The following is a 14604-nucleotide window of genomic DNA, read 5'->3' on the forward strand; positions in this document are numbered from 1 at the left end:
CTGTGCCTTATGACCAAAAGGGGTTTATGACCAAAACGGGTTTGAGGCAAGGAACCTCACAGCTACCAAACACAGCTTTCATTGCTTCCAAGATAGAGAAGGTACAGCAGGCTCTTATTTTGGCTGTTGATCCTGGGCACTTGAATGAGCTCCCCCAAGCCCAGCAGGAGAATGCTCTGTGAGCAGGGATCCAGCCGACATCCCGCATCTCCGGGGGGGCCACTTGGCTCCTCTGAGGTAGAAAAACCCCTCTGAGGAGCTAACGGTCATAGTGGGGAGATAGGTGGGCTCTCTCTGAAGAAGACAGTGTGGTCCAAGGGAATGAACATCACAAACCATGGAGGCCGTAAAATCTGTGATGTGTCTTTGGAAAAGATTTTTACCCAGAGAAAATAACTTTTTCAGAGAAAATATGTCTCCATCCAAGCCAAGAAAAAGCGTTTTACCAGCATCTTTTAGGGTGGTTTTTATTTTCTAAACTATTATGCTTTAAACTTTTTTTTTTTTTTAATAAAAATACCTTATCCTTCTATGAAGCCTTTATCCTGAGAAGTTATCCTTTTTTTATCAACTCCTACTCTGAATTATTTGGGGGCGCAAGAGTAATAACGGCGTGCGTTGCCATCATTAGAGTTTCTGTTATCACTGTCTCCTCCTCTGCAGATTTTTTAAAAGGCCGACTGCTTTTTTAGTTGACTTGAAATGACAGCTTTTTCTGGAGTCAGAGACTTGAACCAATTTGCCTTACAACTTCTGAGGCAGGATCTGTGGCCAACTGACCAAGTTTTTTTTTCAGTAACTTATGTGGAATATAATTGTATGGGTATAGAAAAGTGCTCCTCTTATGACACTATCCAGGCCCAACACTTACATGGGACATATGCCAGATGCTATCTAGCAAAGTCTAACTCTAGAAAGGGCAGGAAATCTTATTAAAGCTGGAATCACCTTCTGGTATAGATGCCGTGATACCCAAAGTAAAGACTCCACCTGAACGACTTATGAGCTTCTGGAGTGACGTAGATGTATTCGTTCATTCTGTATGTGTGTGTTTGGGTGGCTAGAATATGCCAGGTGCTCTGCTCGATTCCAGGGAGACAGACGGAGCAAAGAGGTTTCTTGGCCTTAACTAGCTTACAGTCTAGTAGAGGGAGGGTGACAACGAAAATTAAGTATTATAAGTGCTAGGAAGGAGGAGGGCAGAGGGACCCAAAATGGATAGTGGAAGGAGAACAGGAAAGCCTTCATAGGAGAAGCGAGGCTTGAGCCAGGTCTGGAATGACAGACGGGGCTTAGCTGAGCAAGAGCTGGGATTCTAGGCAAAGAGCACTGCACAGAGGAGGGAAGGAGCCTTGTGCGTTTGGAGAAATGCCATTTAATTTGTTCACTGTGAGTGTGACAGGGTATGAGCAGGGCAGGGAAGGGGTTCATCTTGGGGCAGACCAGACTGTGTTCACTACACTGTTCCTGCTTTTTGGCCATCTCAGTCCTTGGTTTATATTTCAGCAGAATGATACCTGGCTTTGCTCCTGTGTCTCCCCTCTTTACAGGAATTCTGGGTCATGAACACCTCGATCCAGAGCACAATCATTCTCCTCATTGAGCAAATTGTGGTCGCTCTCGGGGGTGAATTTAAGCTCTATCTGCCCCAGCTTATCCCGCACATGCTGCGAGTCTTCATGCACGACAACAGCCCAGGCCGCATCGTCTCCATCAAGGCGAGTAACCCGGGGCACCCTCTAGAGAGGTTTTTAGCATCCGCCCAAGTCCCTGGATGGTCAGCTAGGAGGCCAGACCCTGTTCTGAGTGACAGGGCGTTGCTCGACCCACAAGACTGACTCCAAAGAGTGCTAATAGCTGCCGTGTGCAGCTTACTATTTACGGTTATGGAATGTTTACAGTCCTCCGCGATTATCCTCATGTTCTGTTTCCTTTAATGGATTATTCTTGGTAAATGTTTTATCGCAGACCAGTTTTCTCTATGGTTTCTCAACGTCCTTCTCAACTGAAATAAGCTCAGAGAAAGCAAAGTAATATACAGGCAAAATAAAATGAGGAGGGGAAACACCACCCAAAGAATGTAGTTCAAAGCCACTTAATAAAGCCTTCTCAGAGTCCCTCCCGAAGTTCGAATTGTCCACAGCACTGCCTCCTCCAGGTACTTAGAGACTTGGTACCTGACTGTACTTGTTCATCACGTGCTTTTGCACCCATTTGCAGTTGTTGGCTGCAATCCAGCTGTTTGGTGCCAACCTGGATGACTATCTGCATTTGTTGCTGCCCCCCATCGTGAAGTTGTTTGATGCCCCTGAGGTTCCACTGCCATCTCGAAAGTAAGCACCTTCCCTTCGGGACTGACAAGCGTCAAGCTTCTGATGTTTTGTTGACAATGTCTTTTTCTTAAGTTCCCAGGCCATCTTTCTATTTGTTGTTCTTGTTGTTGTTATTTCAACTCCCGTTATTTTAGCCCGTAAATGTCCCAGGTTTATGGAAATCTTAACTGTCCCTACCCCATTGGAATATTTGTTGGACCATGTTACCCAAAATACCTCAGAAGCCATTCCTTCCTATTCAGTGCCCATCGTCAAGGTTACCCTCAGCCACCTCTCTTACGTTGGGACTGTACGTTAGCAATTACTGTATGTTAGCGGTTGTCGTAGGGCAGCGTTAGAGACGGTAGACCGCCTGACCGAGTCCCTGGACTTCACTGACTACGCCTCCCGGATCATTCACCCGATCGTTCGAACACTGGACCAGAGCCCAGAACTGCGTCCCACAGCCATGGACACGTTGTCCTCACTTGTCTTTCAGCTGGGGAAGAAGGTAAGGCAGGAGTCCCAGGCAGATGTGCTCCCCCGCCTGCTCTTGGGAAGAAGACCTTGTGAGCTTCTCCACTTGTAGGTCTGTAGGTCCCCAACCTCTGTCAGAGAACTAGGAATTATTTGCACTTTTATTTTCTTTCATTTATTCAGCTAGTATTTATTGAGCCATCTGTCTATGTGGGGTAAGTGCCATTCTGGGGATGACACAGTACATAGAATGATGTCCTTATTTTCACAGAGCTTACGTTCCGATGAAGCAAAGCTAACAAGCACAGTTTGTCTCGTAAGGGTGATGGTGGGGATGGGAGAGATGCTGCTTATGCAGGGCGGGCAGAGAAGACCTCTGATAAGCTGACATCTGAGCAGAGACCTAAATAAAGTAAAGGCTCCAGCCCAGGGAGTTGGATGCAGACAAAAGGAATAGGGAATGCAAGGATGCGAGCTGGCAGCATGCTTGAAGGTTCAAGGAATTGCAGAAGGCAGTGTGACTTCAGAGGAGGGAACGAGGGGAAGTGCAAGGAAAAGGTCAGAGATGGGGCGGGGCTGGGGCGGGGCACGGACACCTAGGTACTTAGGCCAGTGAGTCTCAAAATGTGATCCCAGGTGAGCAGTGTCCTCATCTACATAGCTGAGAACTTATTAGAAAATGCAGTCTTGGGCCTCGCCCCAAGCCCTCTGAACCAGAAACTCTGGCTGTGGAGCCCAGCAAACTCTGGTTTTATGAGCTCCCAGGTGACTCTGATGCCATTTCCACATCACTGTTACAGGCCATTGTAAATACTTTGGCTTTTCCTCTGAGCCGAGACTAGAGGTCTTTGGAGGATTTTGAGCACAGGAGGACTGTGATCCGACCTCCCGTTTTTAAGTGATTACTGTCCGTGCCACGTGGAAGAACAGGCTGAGCCAAGAGTGGAAGCAGAGAGACTGCTCAAAGGCTATTGCAGTAAAACCCAGACGGAAGATGAAAGGAATGAGATTTGTAGCAGGAGTGGGTAGAAAGTGATTCTTCTGAATGCTATGGAGCTAGCCCCAAACCCAGAAGAAATAGCTATAATGTAGTAATGGTAATTCTCTTCTCTGCTTTCCACTCTCCGAAGTCATGGTTTCTCATCTCTTTCCTCTCCTGTCATAGTACCAAATTTTCATTCCGATGGTGAATAAAGTTCTGGTGCGACACCGAATCAACCATCAGCGCTACGATGTCCTCATCTGCAGAATTGTCAAGGTGAACTGCACTTTGTTTTTGTTTCAGCGTCCCCCCTTGTCTTTCCCATCGGTATTCTCGTAATCTTAGCTATGGGAGTATATCTAGCTTTTTAGTTCTCAACTAGCGATTGGCAAACTTGCTGTGTAAAGACGGTACATTTTTTCAGCTTTGCAGGCTGTGTGGTCTCTGCTGCAGCTGCTCAGCTCTGCCCCTGCAGCCTGAAAGCAGCCACGGGTGCACGTAAATGAGTGAGCCTGGCCTCGTTACAGTGATATTTTATTTTATGGACACCAAAATATAATTCTCTAATAAGTTTCGTGTGTTACAAAATATTAATCTTTTTTTTTTTTTTAATTTTTTTCAACCATTTCAAAATGTAAAAACCATTCTCGGCTCTCGGGCCACACCAGCACAGAAAGTGGGCTCTTTGCTGGCCCTGCTTCTTGTCACTTTTATCATTGGTCACGATTGCTTCCTGTCTGCCAGTTGCATGCTCATGCTGGTGTCAGTGCTTGTCAATGGTCAACGGCAGGGAGTTCAGCCCACCCATGACGCGTTTTGTCCATCCACGGAGCCATACCTAAGTCCTGGCTCTTCCAGAAGGCGTGGCCCTCCCAAGGCTAAGGGTGTTCTCTAAAGTGGGTGCCGCTTGTGGGGTCTCAGGCTTTGTCTCTACCTCTCGGGTTACAGGGCTACACCCTTGCCGATGAGGAGGAGGACCCTTTGATTTACCAGCATCGAATGCTGAGGAGTGGCCAAGGGGACGCGTCGGCTAGTGGGCCGGTGGAGACGGGACCCATGAAGAAGCTGCATGTCAGCACCATCAACCTCCAAAAGGCAGGTCCATGGTTTCCGGGGCGCCTGGGAAGGAGAGCCCTGCTCTCATTCAGAACCTTCAGCTCTTGCTACCTTCAGTGTAAAACGACCAAAATCCAGCCCAAGCATTTTCCTGAATATCTAGATACCAGGAGCTTAAGTCATTTTATCTTTCTCAGGGTGTCTGAATTATAAAATGTTTTTTATCAGTGGAAAAATAAAGAACAGTCTCCTTTTGTGCTTCCTTAGAGCTTTGATAGTAGAGCACTTTGTTGCAAATGACAGTCTGTTTTTGTTTTTCTTTTTACATGAATGGAGCACAACCAGCGAACCTCCTGGTGAGCACTGAGGCTGATGCAGGCTCTTTAAAGCAGAGCTTATCAAACTTCTCAGACTCACGGGGCTTACCAAATACTGGGGAGCTTGTCAGAATGCTTATTTTTATTCAGGCAGTTCGAGGTTGGGCCTGATGTTCTGCATTTCTAACGAGCTCCCAGATGATGCCCATGCTCCTAAGTAGTGACATTTTAAATCTTTGCAGATAAGTGCTAAATTCTCTATGCTAACCAAAGCCTGGATATAACCAGCTTCTCACTATGTATGCCATCAGTCATCCACTTAAAAACAGGCAGTTTCAAAACCTCTGTGATGGATCTGAGCACAATAATCATAGTTACATCACTGACTTTTAATAAACATACCAGGTTGCTTATTTTCTCCATTTTATGTTAGTCTTTAGTGTTTCTGGTGAGTGTAAGCAGCTCCCGGCTTGGATTTCAACATGGTTATCCTTTTTATTAGCAGCCCACCCAAGGCAGCTGCACTTCATGTGCAGAGGCAGATAGCAGTAAAGAACTGGGCAGGACTGGGTCCCAGCTGACTCGTTCTCTCCAGCCAAGGCCATGAAGGTTGGAATACAGACCTGTGTGCCCATGTTCATACACAGCTTCGGAACACTTGGGATTTATTACTGCGGTGTCTGTCTTGACCTGCACAGACAACTTGAAGTGACCTCTGCCCAGAGACATTTGATGTTTTAAGATGGTGTGCTGAGAGATCCCTGGGCCAGGAGTGGCGCTGCTTTCCCTCTGGGGGTTTTGTGACTGCTGATCCGGGACTTCGGGAGAAAGAGAAAGGTCATCAGTCACCTGGCATTCCCAGGCAGTTTTGAGGCCACCGCGCTGACACCTCACACTTGAGGGAAGGCCGGGCAAGGAGGCCGGATGCATATTTCCACCCAGATGTTTTCAGCCTGCCTAGGTTCAGAGTGTCCTTCCAACCAGGCAGCCGTCCACCCCGCTTCAGAGCTTTGGTCTCTATTATAGGAAATTCCCCAGTAGTCTCATTTGCTTCCAGAAAGTTTTGCTTTCTACCCAGGACTTGAAAAAATAAGCATAACCTTTGCCAAACGGAAAAAAAGAATCTCTAGTTTATCGTACCTGAGAGAACAGATCAAGTTCAAAAACCCTAAGGAAAATCCTCCACAGCTGCCTCTCAGCTCCATTTCATCGAAAAGTAAATTGTGTTTCTACATATTTATTTATGTGGTGATAATTAGAGATTGGTACATTTACCAGTTTTAACCAGGTTTCCGAAAAAAGGTGACTACCTCAGTCACCTTTTATTGGCTGTGCTGCTAGAGGATTTACATGGTACAGCAAATATAAAAACCATTTATGTATACCTCTAGAATGCCTTCTAGAATGCTCACCTACTAAATGAATAAGCTGGTATCCCACCAGCCTAAACCAGTGTTACCAGATGAGGCCGGCAGTGGCAGATAGGAGCAAAAGGAAACTGGCTGGTGTTTAAACAGTAACTACAGAACCCAGAGAATTAAGAGTTGCTTATGTTTTAAATTAAAGAGCAGCGGGGAAAGGCCCATGTGGGGGACTCAGCCTGATTGATAAGATTGTGCAGTTGTCTCTTAAGCTAAGATTTTTTTAAAGACCCATTTGTCACCATTTATCAAATGGTCACAAAAACCATCGCAATAACAGCTACGGACATTTGTCAGGCACTGTCGTGAGCACTTTACATGTGTTGATTCATTTAATTTTCACAGTAACACTGTGAATTAGGTGCTGTCATTACTGTGTCCCCATTTTACAGATGTGGACATCGAGGTACTGAAAGGTTAAGTAACGTGCCCAATGTCAGCTAGTAAATGGTGGAGCCAGGATCTGTCCTAGATGGTGTGGTTCCAGAGCTCTGTCTCTTCACCACTGTGCCGAGTTGCTTCTGCTTTGCCCAGATTCATGCTCACTCCTTAGAGGCAGAAGACGTTGGTGATACTTCCTGTGTGTGTCCAGCTTTCAAAGTGCCGTGTGCTCCAGTGCAGCCATCCAGAGACCCATTGTGTAGGGAGGGAGCCAGAATCCATGGATAGCAAAGGACTGATGTCCTCCTTTCACTCAGCAGAACAGGGTCTAAAAGGCAAGTCTTTGGTATCCAGTGTCGCTCTTTCTCGTTAAGGGGTTCTCAGTGATGGTCAGTGAGAATCCTTCACGTAAGTTTTTAATGTGTCTCTTGTAGTATCTCTACTTTGGTTTCTGACACAAAATAATAGTTTGTGTAATGTCACTCATTGGTAACTCATCAAAAGCTGTAGCAAGTCTCCAGGTTATCCCCATGAGGCGATGACTTGAGTCACTAGTGGTTCGGTGCTGCACGCATGAGGTCTCTTTGCCTCCCTGGACCACTTCACTTGAGAGCTTCTTCTCCAACTGTGATTTCCCTACTTAGGGGTGATCGACATGTCTGTTCTGCTGGAAAATTCTTTTAAGAATATATTTTAAAAGTCTGGGATTTAGCAGTTAGGGTCAGGCCAGTTCAAAGAGATGTCATTTTGATAATAATTATAACCATTTTTTCTTGCTCTTCTGTCCCAGCCAGGCCTTTAGACACATTATCCCCAGGTAAGGAAGACAGGCTCAGGTGCAGCAGAGAGGGACTAGCCCAGAGTGCCACAGCGACTGAGTGGCAGAGCCAGGGTTCCAACCAGGTGTTTCTAACTTGAGAGTAATAGGCCTTCACACACAGCACTGACTGTGGGCCAAGCATTGTTGTAAGTCCTTTACATGTACATACTTAATTAATCCCTAAAACACCCTATAAAGTGGGGACTATTATCCCTGTTTTACAGAGGAGGAAACTGAGGCACAGAGGAATTAAGTAACTTGCCCAAGGTCAGACAGCCAATAAGTTACATAACTGGGATTCGCACTTAAGCCACTGAGCTCCAGAGTGTGGCCATTGGCCACTCCACTGTATTGCCCATCTCCAGAGCCCGAGTCTTTCCAGCCACCTCCCTGAGCTGCCCCTGGAGTAGCTCGATGCCTGGAGGGCTCAGCGTCTTGAGCAGAGTTAGAGGGCGCATACTAGAAAGTAAACATTAAACCTGCTGCTCCTTCTGTCTCCTTCCACCACAGCGCCGTATGCCTTGGGCTCACCACTCACCTGGTTATAACATGACTTATGATGGTGTGAACCTGAGCGTTTCCCTCTCCCCGTGTGACTCTGCTGTCAGATGAGCCAGTGTCCTAATGCAGAGGGTGCCCAGGGCCCTTCACTCACTGCTAGAGGCCATTAGTCGACTGCAGTCTGAGTGTGACAGTCCTCATCCATTCTGGGTCTGTAGAGCTCTCTGCTTTGTTGATGGTATCCAGCACAAACGAGTTGTAAAACCGGCTTTTGCTGTACCATGGTATACTCTAGAGGTTGCTGTTTTTGCCTCATGGCTTTTAATTCAGTATTTCTCTTGTGTTTGTGCTCTGGGGGAATTTTGTCATAAGAGGTATAATTTTATAAATCAAAGACGTAGAATAATCATTAAAAATATGAGAGCTCTGGACAATTGGCCCTTGAAGTTGATGGTTTTCCATTGTCGCCTGTGGGGCTACAGGCCTGGGGAGCTGCCAGAAGGGTCTCCAAAGATGACTGGCTGGAGTGGCTGAGGCGGCTGAGCCTGGAGCTGCTGAAGGACTCTTCGTCACCCTCTCTGCGCTCATGCTGGGCCCTGGCCCAGGCCTACAACCCAATGGCCAGGTACAGTATGTCGGGCTCCTGCTTCCAGCTTCAGACTGGGGTCAGGCAGACCAGCGCATAGAAGGCGACATACAGGAATTAGCAATAGCAATAGGGCTAGTCTCTTTAGTTTTGATAACTTCGGTGGGCGAGAAGTAAAAAGGCAAATTGAAAAAGCTCATATTGCAGGAAAAGCATCCATCTTAACCCTGCTAGTTGACCTTTCCTTAGTAGATTGAGGTCTAGAATTTTAATTACAAAATGACAAAGTCATTTACAATTCTGAAAACTACTATGTAATAGTTTAACGTGATTCTAATAATAATATATATTCCAATTATTTATTTCTGCATTACAAATACCTCAAAACTTAGCAGTCTAAAACAACAGCCACTTATTTTGCTCACGAATCTGCGATTTGGGCAGGACTCATGGGGACAACTTGTCTCCGCTCTACACGGAGTCAGTGGGGGTGTTTGTCTGTGAGCTAGAAGCTTTACTTTCAAGCTGGCTTATTCATATGTCTAGCGAGTTGGGGCTGACTGTGGACTTGAATTCCATCCCTGGCTGGGGGCCTTGGTTCCTCTGCACGTGGATCGCTTGATGGGGTGCTCGGGCTTCCTCGCAGAATACGGGCTGGGTTCGAGAGTGAGTGTCCCGAGGAAGTGCATGGTATTTGTGTGAGCCTTGAAAGTCACATAGCGTCACTCTGCCATACTCTGTTGTTCAAGGTAGTCACATGCACTCCCTCAGTTTCAAGGGGAGGAGACATGGGTGCCACATCTTAATAGAATAGTAGCAGGATTCCAGGAGACCATGTGGAACAGGAGAGTTGCAGCCATCTTTCAAAAGTAGAATCTGCCATAAAAAAATACTGTTTTAAATAGTACATTATAAACAGCCATAAAAATTTTGGTTTATAAAAAGTTTTAATGCACATAAAAGTTTTTAGGACAATGCAGGTGAATGAAATGGAATACAAAATGGTATAAATGTGCGATTTCAACTATTAAAAATACATCTACGTAGGGAAAAAATTAGAAAGTAATACAACAATGATTAAAGAGGTTTAAGGAGTGATTATTTTCTTTTTTATTCCCTATTTTCCAAATTTTTCTACAATGGACAAGTATCATTTACAATGTGGCGTAAATGGGGACTTAATTAACAGATAGCCCTTCTCGTTAGCAAGAAGCAAAAAGCAGGGCGTTTGATTTCGCGTTTGTCAGCACAGCTGGTTTGCTGTTGGAGTGTAGTGCGCAGGCATGGCTCAGCGGAGTGTCTAGTGACGGTCCCTGGGATTGTGCCTTTGCTGCCATGATTTGGTTCGTCTCATTTCTTTCAAGTATTTTTATAACACTTTAAAAATAGATCCTAGGAATTCTCTGTTTCTGTAGTGTGCATATTTCATGTGGTTAGCTGACTTATATCTCTCTTCTGTTCCAAGACACTTTTGAACACAATGTCACCCAAAAGAGGCTTGTGATAAATATACACATATGTGTTTATCCCCTTAGTGCCAGATATTTTCATTTGGGATCCAATGTGGCCTTGGACCAAGATCAGAAAACTTATTTCTTAATTTATACAGGACTTCTTTCAGTCTTTATGTTATCCTTTGAATTTCAAATGTTGTTTTGCCTATCAGATTCCAAAATTATACACACTGCTCTGACTTAACCTTTTAAATATGTAATAAAAAGTAAACGTAGAGCCATCAAATGCTAAACTCATACATTATAGGCATTTTCTGTAGTTTCCAACTCTCCTCCCCCTACATTCACCAAAAAAGAGAGGGTTGGATTAAAGTTCTTACATCAGGGGTAAGCAAATATGTCCCCCCATGGGGTGCTGTCGTGATTTAAAATACTTTCGGTAATGTTAGAAATGGCACCTCTGGTTCCAGGTCTTCGCAGTGCCCCAGCTGTTGGAGATTGGCTCTGACAGCCTTTTAAGACTCACGGAGTTGGATTCTAAATTCGCTAATGCTTCTAATTCTGTTGTCATTTTGTTTGTGGCCACTTAACTAAGGTTTATGGTTATACTTTCTAAAACAGTAGCCGATGCTGCCTTTGCCACTTCCAATTTTAGCCATTTGGACATTGCCTGAGAACTGTCCCAAGAATCATTTGGAGATTATTATTTTCAGAATCTGTTAATGCTAACTTCTGTGTTAGAAGTCGCCTTCCTGTTCGCCCCCTCCAGTGATGAGAAATGGTGCAAAAACTGCCAAGAAACGTGCCTGTGGAGACCAGTTACTTTTCTCTGGTCTTCTTTCGTCTCCTGCCACCCCCTAACCGTTCCTATATGGCACAATGTCTATACCTGCACTGTAAGCTACAGTAGTCACTAGCCACATGTGGTTATTTTAATTTAAGTTAATTAAAATTAAAACTCCAAATTCAGTTCCTCGGTCACACTCACCATAGTTCAAGTCCTCAGTGATCAGTGGCAACCATATCGGACAGGGAAGATACAGATCATTTCCAGCAAGTTCCGTTGGCCAGCTCTGGTCTGTATAGTCAGTGTCAGTGATGCCAGGAGTAGGCCAAAGGGTGTGACTTCGCACCAAGCAGAGGCATCTCCACGTCTTTCTCCACCCTTTTCCGCCTCCAGGGATCTCTTTAATGCTGCGTTTGTGTCCTGCTGGTCTGAACTGAATGAAGACCAACAGGATGAACTCATCAGAAGCATCGAGTTGGCCCTCACTTCACAGGATATCGCTGAAGTCACACAAACCCTCTTAAACTTGGCTGAATTCATGGAACACAGTGACAAGGTGAGACTTTTCCCCATTGTCCAGATGGAGCCTGTCAGGGACCCCGCTGGTGGGAGGGGAGAAGCACTCATGCGGTCCGTTCCCGTTCGTGCTCCGTCTGCCATTTTCCTATGCTATGGGGTTCTGCTCTCCTCCAGGGCCCCCTGCCATTGAGAGACGACAATGGCATTGTTTTGCTGGGTGAGAGGGCTGCCAAATGCCGAGCATATGCCAAAGCACTACACTACAAAGAACTGGAGTTCCAGAAAGGTCCCACCCCTGCCATCCTAGAGTCTCTCATCAGGTAGGCTGTAAACCCTTTTTAATTGCTGCCTTCATCTCAAATGACCTCTCTCTCCCACTATGTTACCAGCTCACCAGAGTCACTTAGAGAGATCAGCTCTGTGAAATCTGCCATCGGGTCTGGCCAGCGCGTTTAAATGAGATGTGGTTGCAGATGGCTCTCCCCAGTATTCTAGTCATAATTGTCATTTCTGTTGACCCTTAGCACTTGGGTTCCTGATGTTTTCCAACCTATGCTGGCTAGTCCCAATGAAATCAGTCTAGAAACAATTGTGTTTCCATAGCAGCCTAGGAGAAATAGATTTTATGTCTGGGTTAGATAGTGCTCTCTGGGGCAGGAGTGGGAGGTTCTGGTTTTTGTGCCTCAGAGGCCACCAAGGGCAGGCTGGAGTTTTATTGACTTAATATGTTGGTGCCTTAGTCTCCCTCCTCTGGAGTTCCATGACTATAAAAACCAGAGCGAAGTCGGCGATTTAGTGGTCCTTTCCCCCGATTTGGTTGTTTTCTACCCTCATAAGCTGATTTTGAGTCTTCTGGGTATGGAAAAAATAGGTTGTTTCATAAATTTTCTGTCATTATGAAATTATAAGCAGCCTGAAATGTTAACTCTAGCTCCTAGAGTACTGTTCACTTCTCCTAATGATTATCGGAGAATATTAACTCCGGGATCTAATTATCTTCATGTAAATGCGAACATGGTTGATTATTTCACTACAGATAATTTAGGATAAAATCACCCAGCTAATAAGTACCTCTGCTGTGGCTGTGAAACAGTCTGCTATGTGTGATGCTTCCTTATTTGAGAGCATAATCGAATAGCCAAGTTCTTCGCTAGCTCTGCTTTTGAGTAGATGCTAAAAAGTATTCCTTTAGACACTTTGAAAAGTGACTGAAAAGATAGAGTCATGTTTTTGCCCAAATAAATTGGACTTTGAGAGAATGTTTATTTCTAAAAACATCATGTCAAAACAGTTATAAACATGCCATCCTATGGGTTAGGCTTTAGTTTCAAATTAGGCACAGCAGATGAGAACACCTGCATTTCTTCCTCCCATTTCTGGCTTAGGTCATGCAGTCTGCTGTGCTAATAGAAAACCTGGTAACTGGATGTAACAACTTGAACATCAGATAACTAGTTTTGTACATTAATTTCCTTGCTAACCTTTTCCTATGTGATACCTCCCTGAAACCTCCCTCATCCCTTCCTCATTCTACCCCAGATTTTCCCCCATACTTGAGATTATCGTAGAAGCATTAATGTTTATGCATATTTGTAGTAGAAAGATATAGTCAGAGGCCTGTAAAAGTGTTCGAGAAGGTTATTTAACTTATTAAGTCAATATAATTGAAAATAAGTCCTCAGAATTTCCTGTAGGTTAATGTTGACTTTAAGGAAACAAACAAACACCTCTGTTCCAAGGTGAAGCCAGTGCTTGAAGCTCCGGTGTTTGTTCCTAGTCTGATTCTGCTCAGCTTGCCTCCCTTCGGTCGGTCACCAGACCAAAAGGTCCACCCTTTTTTGTTTCCATTTGTGGCTTTTTATACTGATTTTGTAAAACTGCTTTTCCTAAGCACCACTGTGATGTTCTGCCATTGTTTTCATGGAAGAAAGTTTTAAGAAACGGCCTTAGGCAAAGCTGCTATTGGGGATGTCACTGTCAGCACTCCCCCGACCTCTGGTGAGCTTCGGGGAAACTTTTCCCAGTGATCTGACCAGTGGTGGTTGTGCATCCCTGAGTCACTGCTTTGTCTGGTCTTGGGGACATTGCTCTGCATTAATAGATCAACTTCCCTTCTTCCCAGTGGCTCACAGAGAGCTCACAGTTCAATTCCTGGCCCACCTCTGACAAATTACAGACGTCTTACCTGTTTTGTCAACTGCCCTCCCTGCCTCCAGCTTTAATTTTTTTCCTTCTCTTATTTTCTCTTCACCATTGTCCACTTTTAAAATGCTCATTCACATATATACGTTTGAATCAACTGCCTTAAATTCTTTTTTGAAAACAATCAAACATCCCTGCACAGCAGATTCTTAGTTTTTGTTTTTGTTTTAAAAAGCCGTGCTGTGCTGACAACATTGTTCCCTTGCTGCTGGATCAACCAATCTATCTGTTTTCTGCCTATCGACATTTTCCCCATCTGCTCCAGGACAAATTAAATCCATGTGTAATCCGCAAACCAGGGCTAACATTGAGGCAGTGTGAACTAAATTCGTCTCCTCAAAGCTCATGTATATCAGGAAGTATAATTACTTCTTAGGGGAACAGAGGATTGAATGGGTATTCCATTTTTGGAAACATACATATTCGTACACACACATGGCTTTCACTTGCTTAACCCATAGCATTAGGGTAAGGTTTGATGGCCTGCTGACTTAGTCCATTTCGGCTGCTGTAACAAAACGACCATAAACTGGTGGCTTAAACAACAGACATTTATTTCTCACAGTTCTAGAAGCTGAGAAGTCCAAGATGAGGGTGCCAAGTTGGTTGGGTTCTAGTGAGGTGAGACCCCCTTCTGGGTTGCCAGCTTCTCTCTGTTTAGATGGTGGAAAGCAGAGAAGATGCTCTTTGGGGTCTCTTTTAGAAAGGCATTCACCCCATTCATGAGGACTCTACCTTCATGGCCTAACCATCTCACAAAAGCTCCGCCCCCTGACACCATCACACTGG

At 45.0% G+C, this 14604-nt stretch overlaps 1 protein-coding gene across 2 annotated transcripts in view; it reads left to right on the forward strand.

Annotated features, from left to right (window-relative positions):
• Positions 1-14604, forward strand: part of MTOR (mechanistic target of rapamycin kinase) — a 110049-nt gene that overhangs the window by 31264 nt on the left and 64181 nt on the right. For both annotated transcript variants that reach the window (XM_006914361.3, XM_006914362.3), the window contains exons 21-28: positions 1551-1718; positions 2221-2333; positions 2661-2823; positions 3955-4047; positions 4720-4866; positions 8750-8892; positions 11488-11650; positions 11788-11933. In XM_006914361.3, the coding sequence (XP_006914423.1) occupies positions 1551-1718; positions 2221-2333; positions 2661-2823; positions 3955-4047; positions 4720-4866; positions 8750-8892; positions 11488-11650; positions 11788-11933 (1136 nt within the window). The remainder of the gene's footprint in view (positions 1-1550; positions 1719-2220; positions 2334-2660; positions 2824-3954; positions 4048-4719; positions 4867-8749; positions 8893-11487; positions 11651-11787; positions 11934-14604) is intronic.

Source organism: Pteropus alecto, unplaced genomic scaffold (genome assembly GCF_000325575.1).
Source record: "Pteropus alecto unplaced genomic scaffold, ASM32557v1 scaffold125, whole genome shotgun sequence".
Classification (NCBI taxonomy): Eukaryota; Metazoa; Chordata; class Mammalia; order Chiroptera; family Pteropodidae; genus Pteropus; species Pteropus alecto.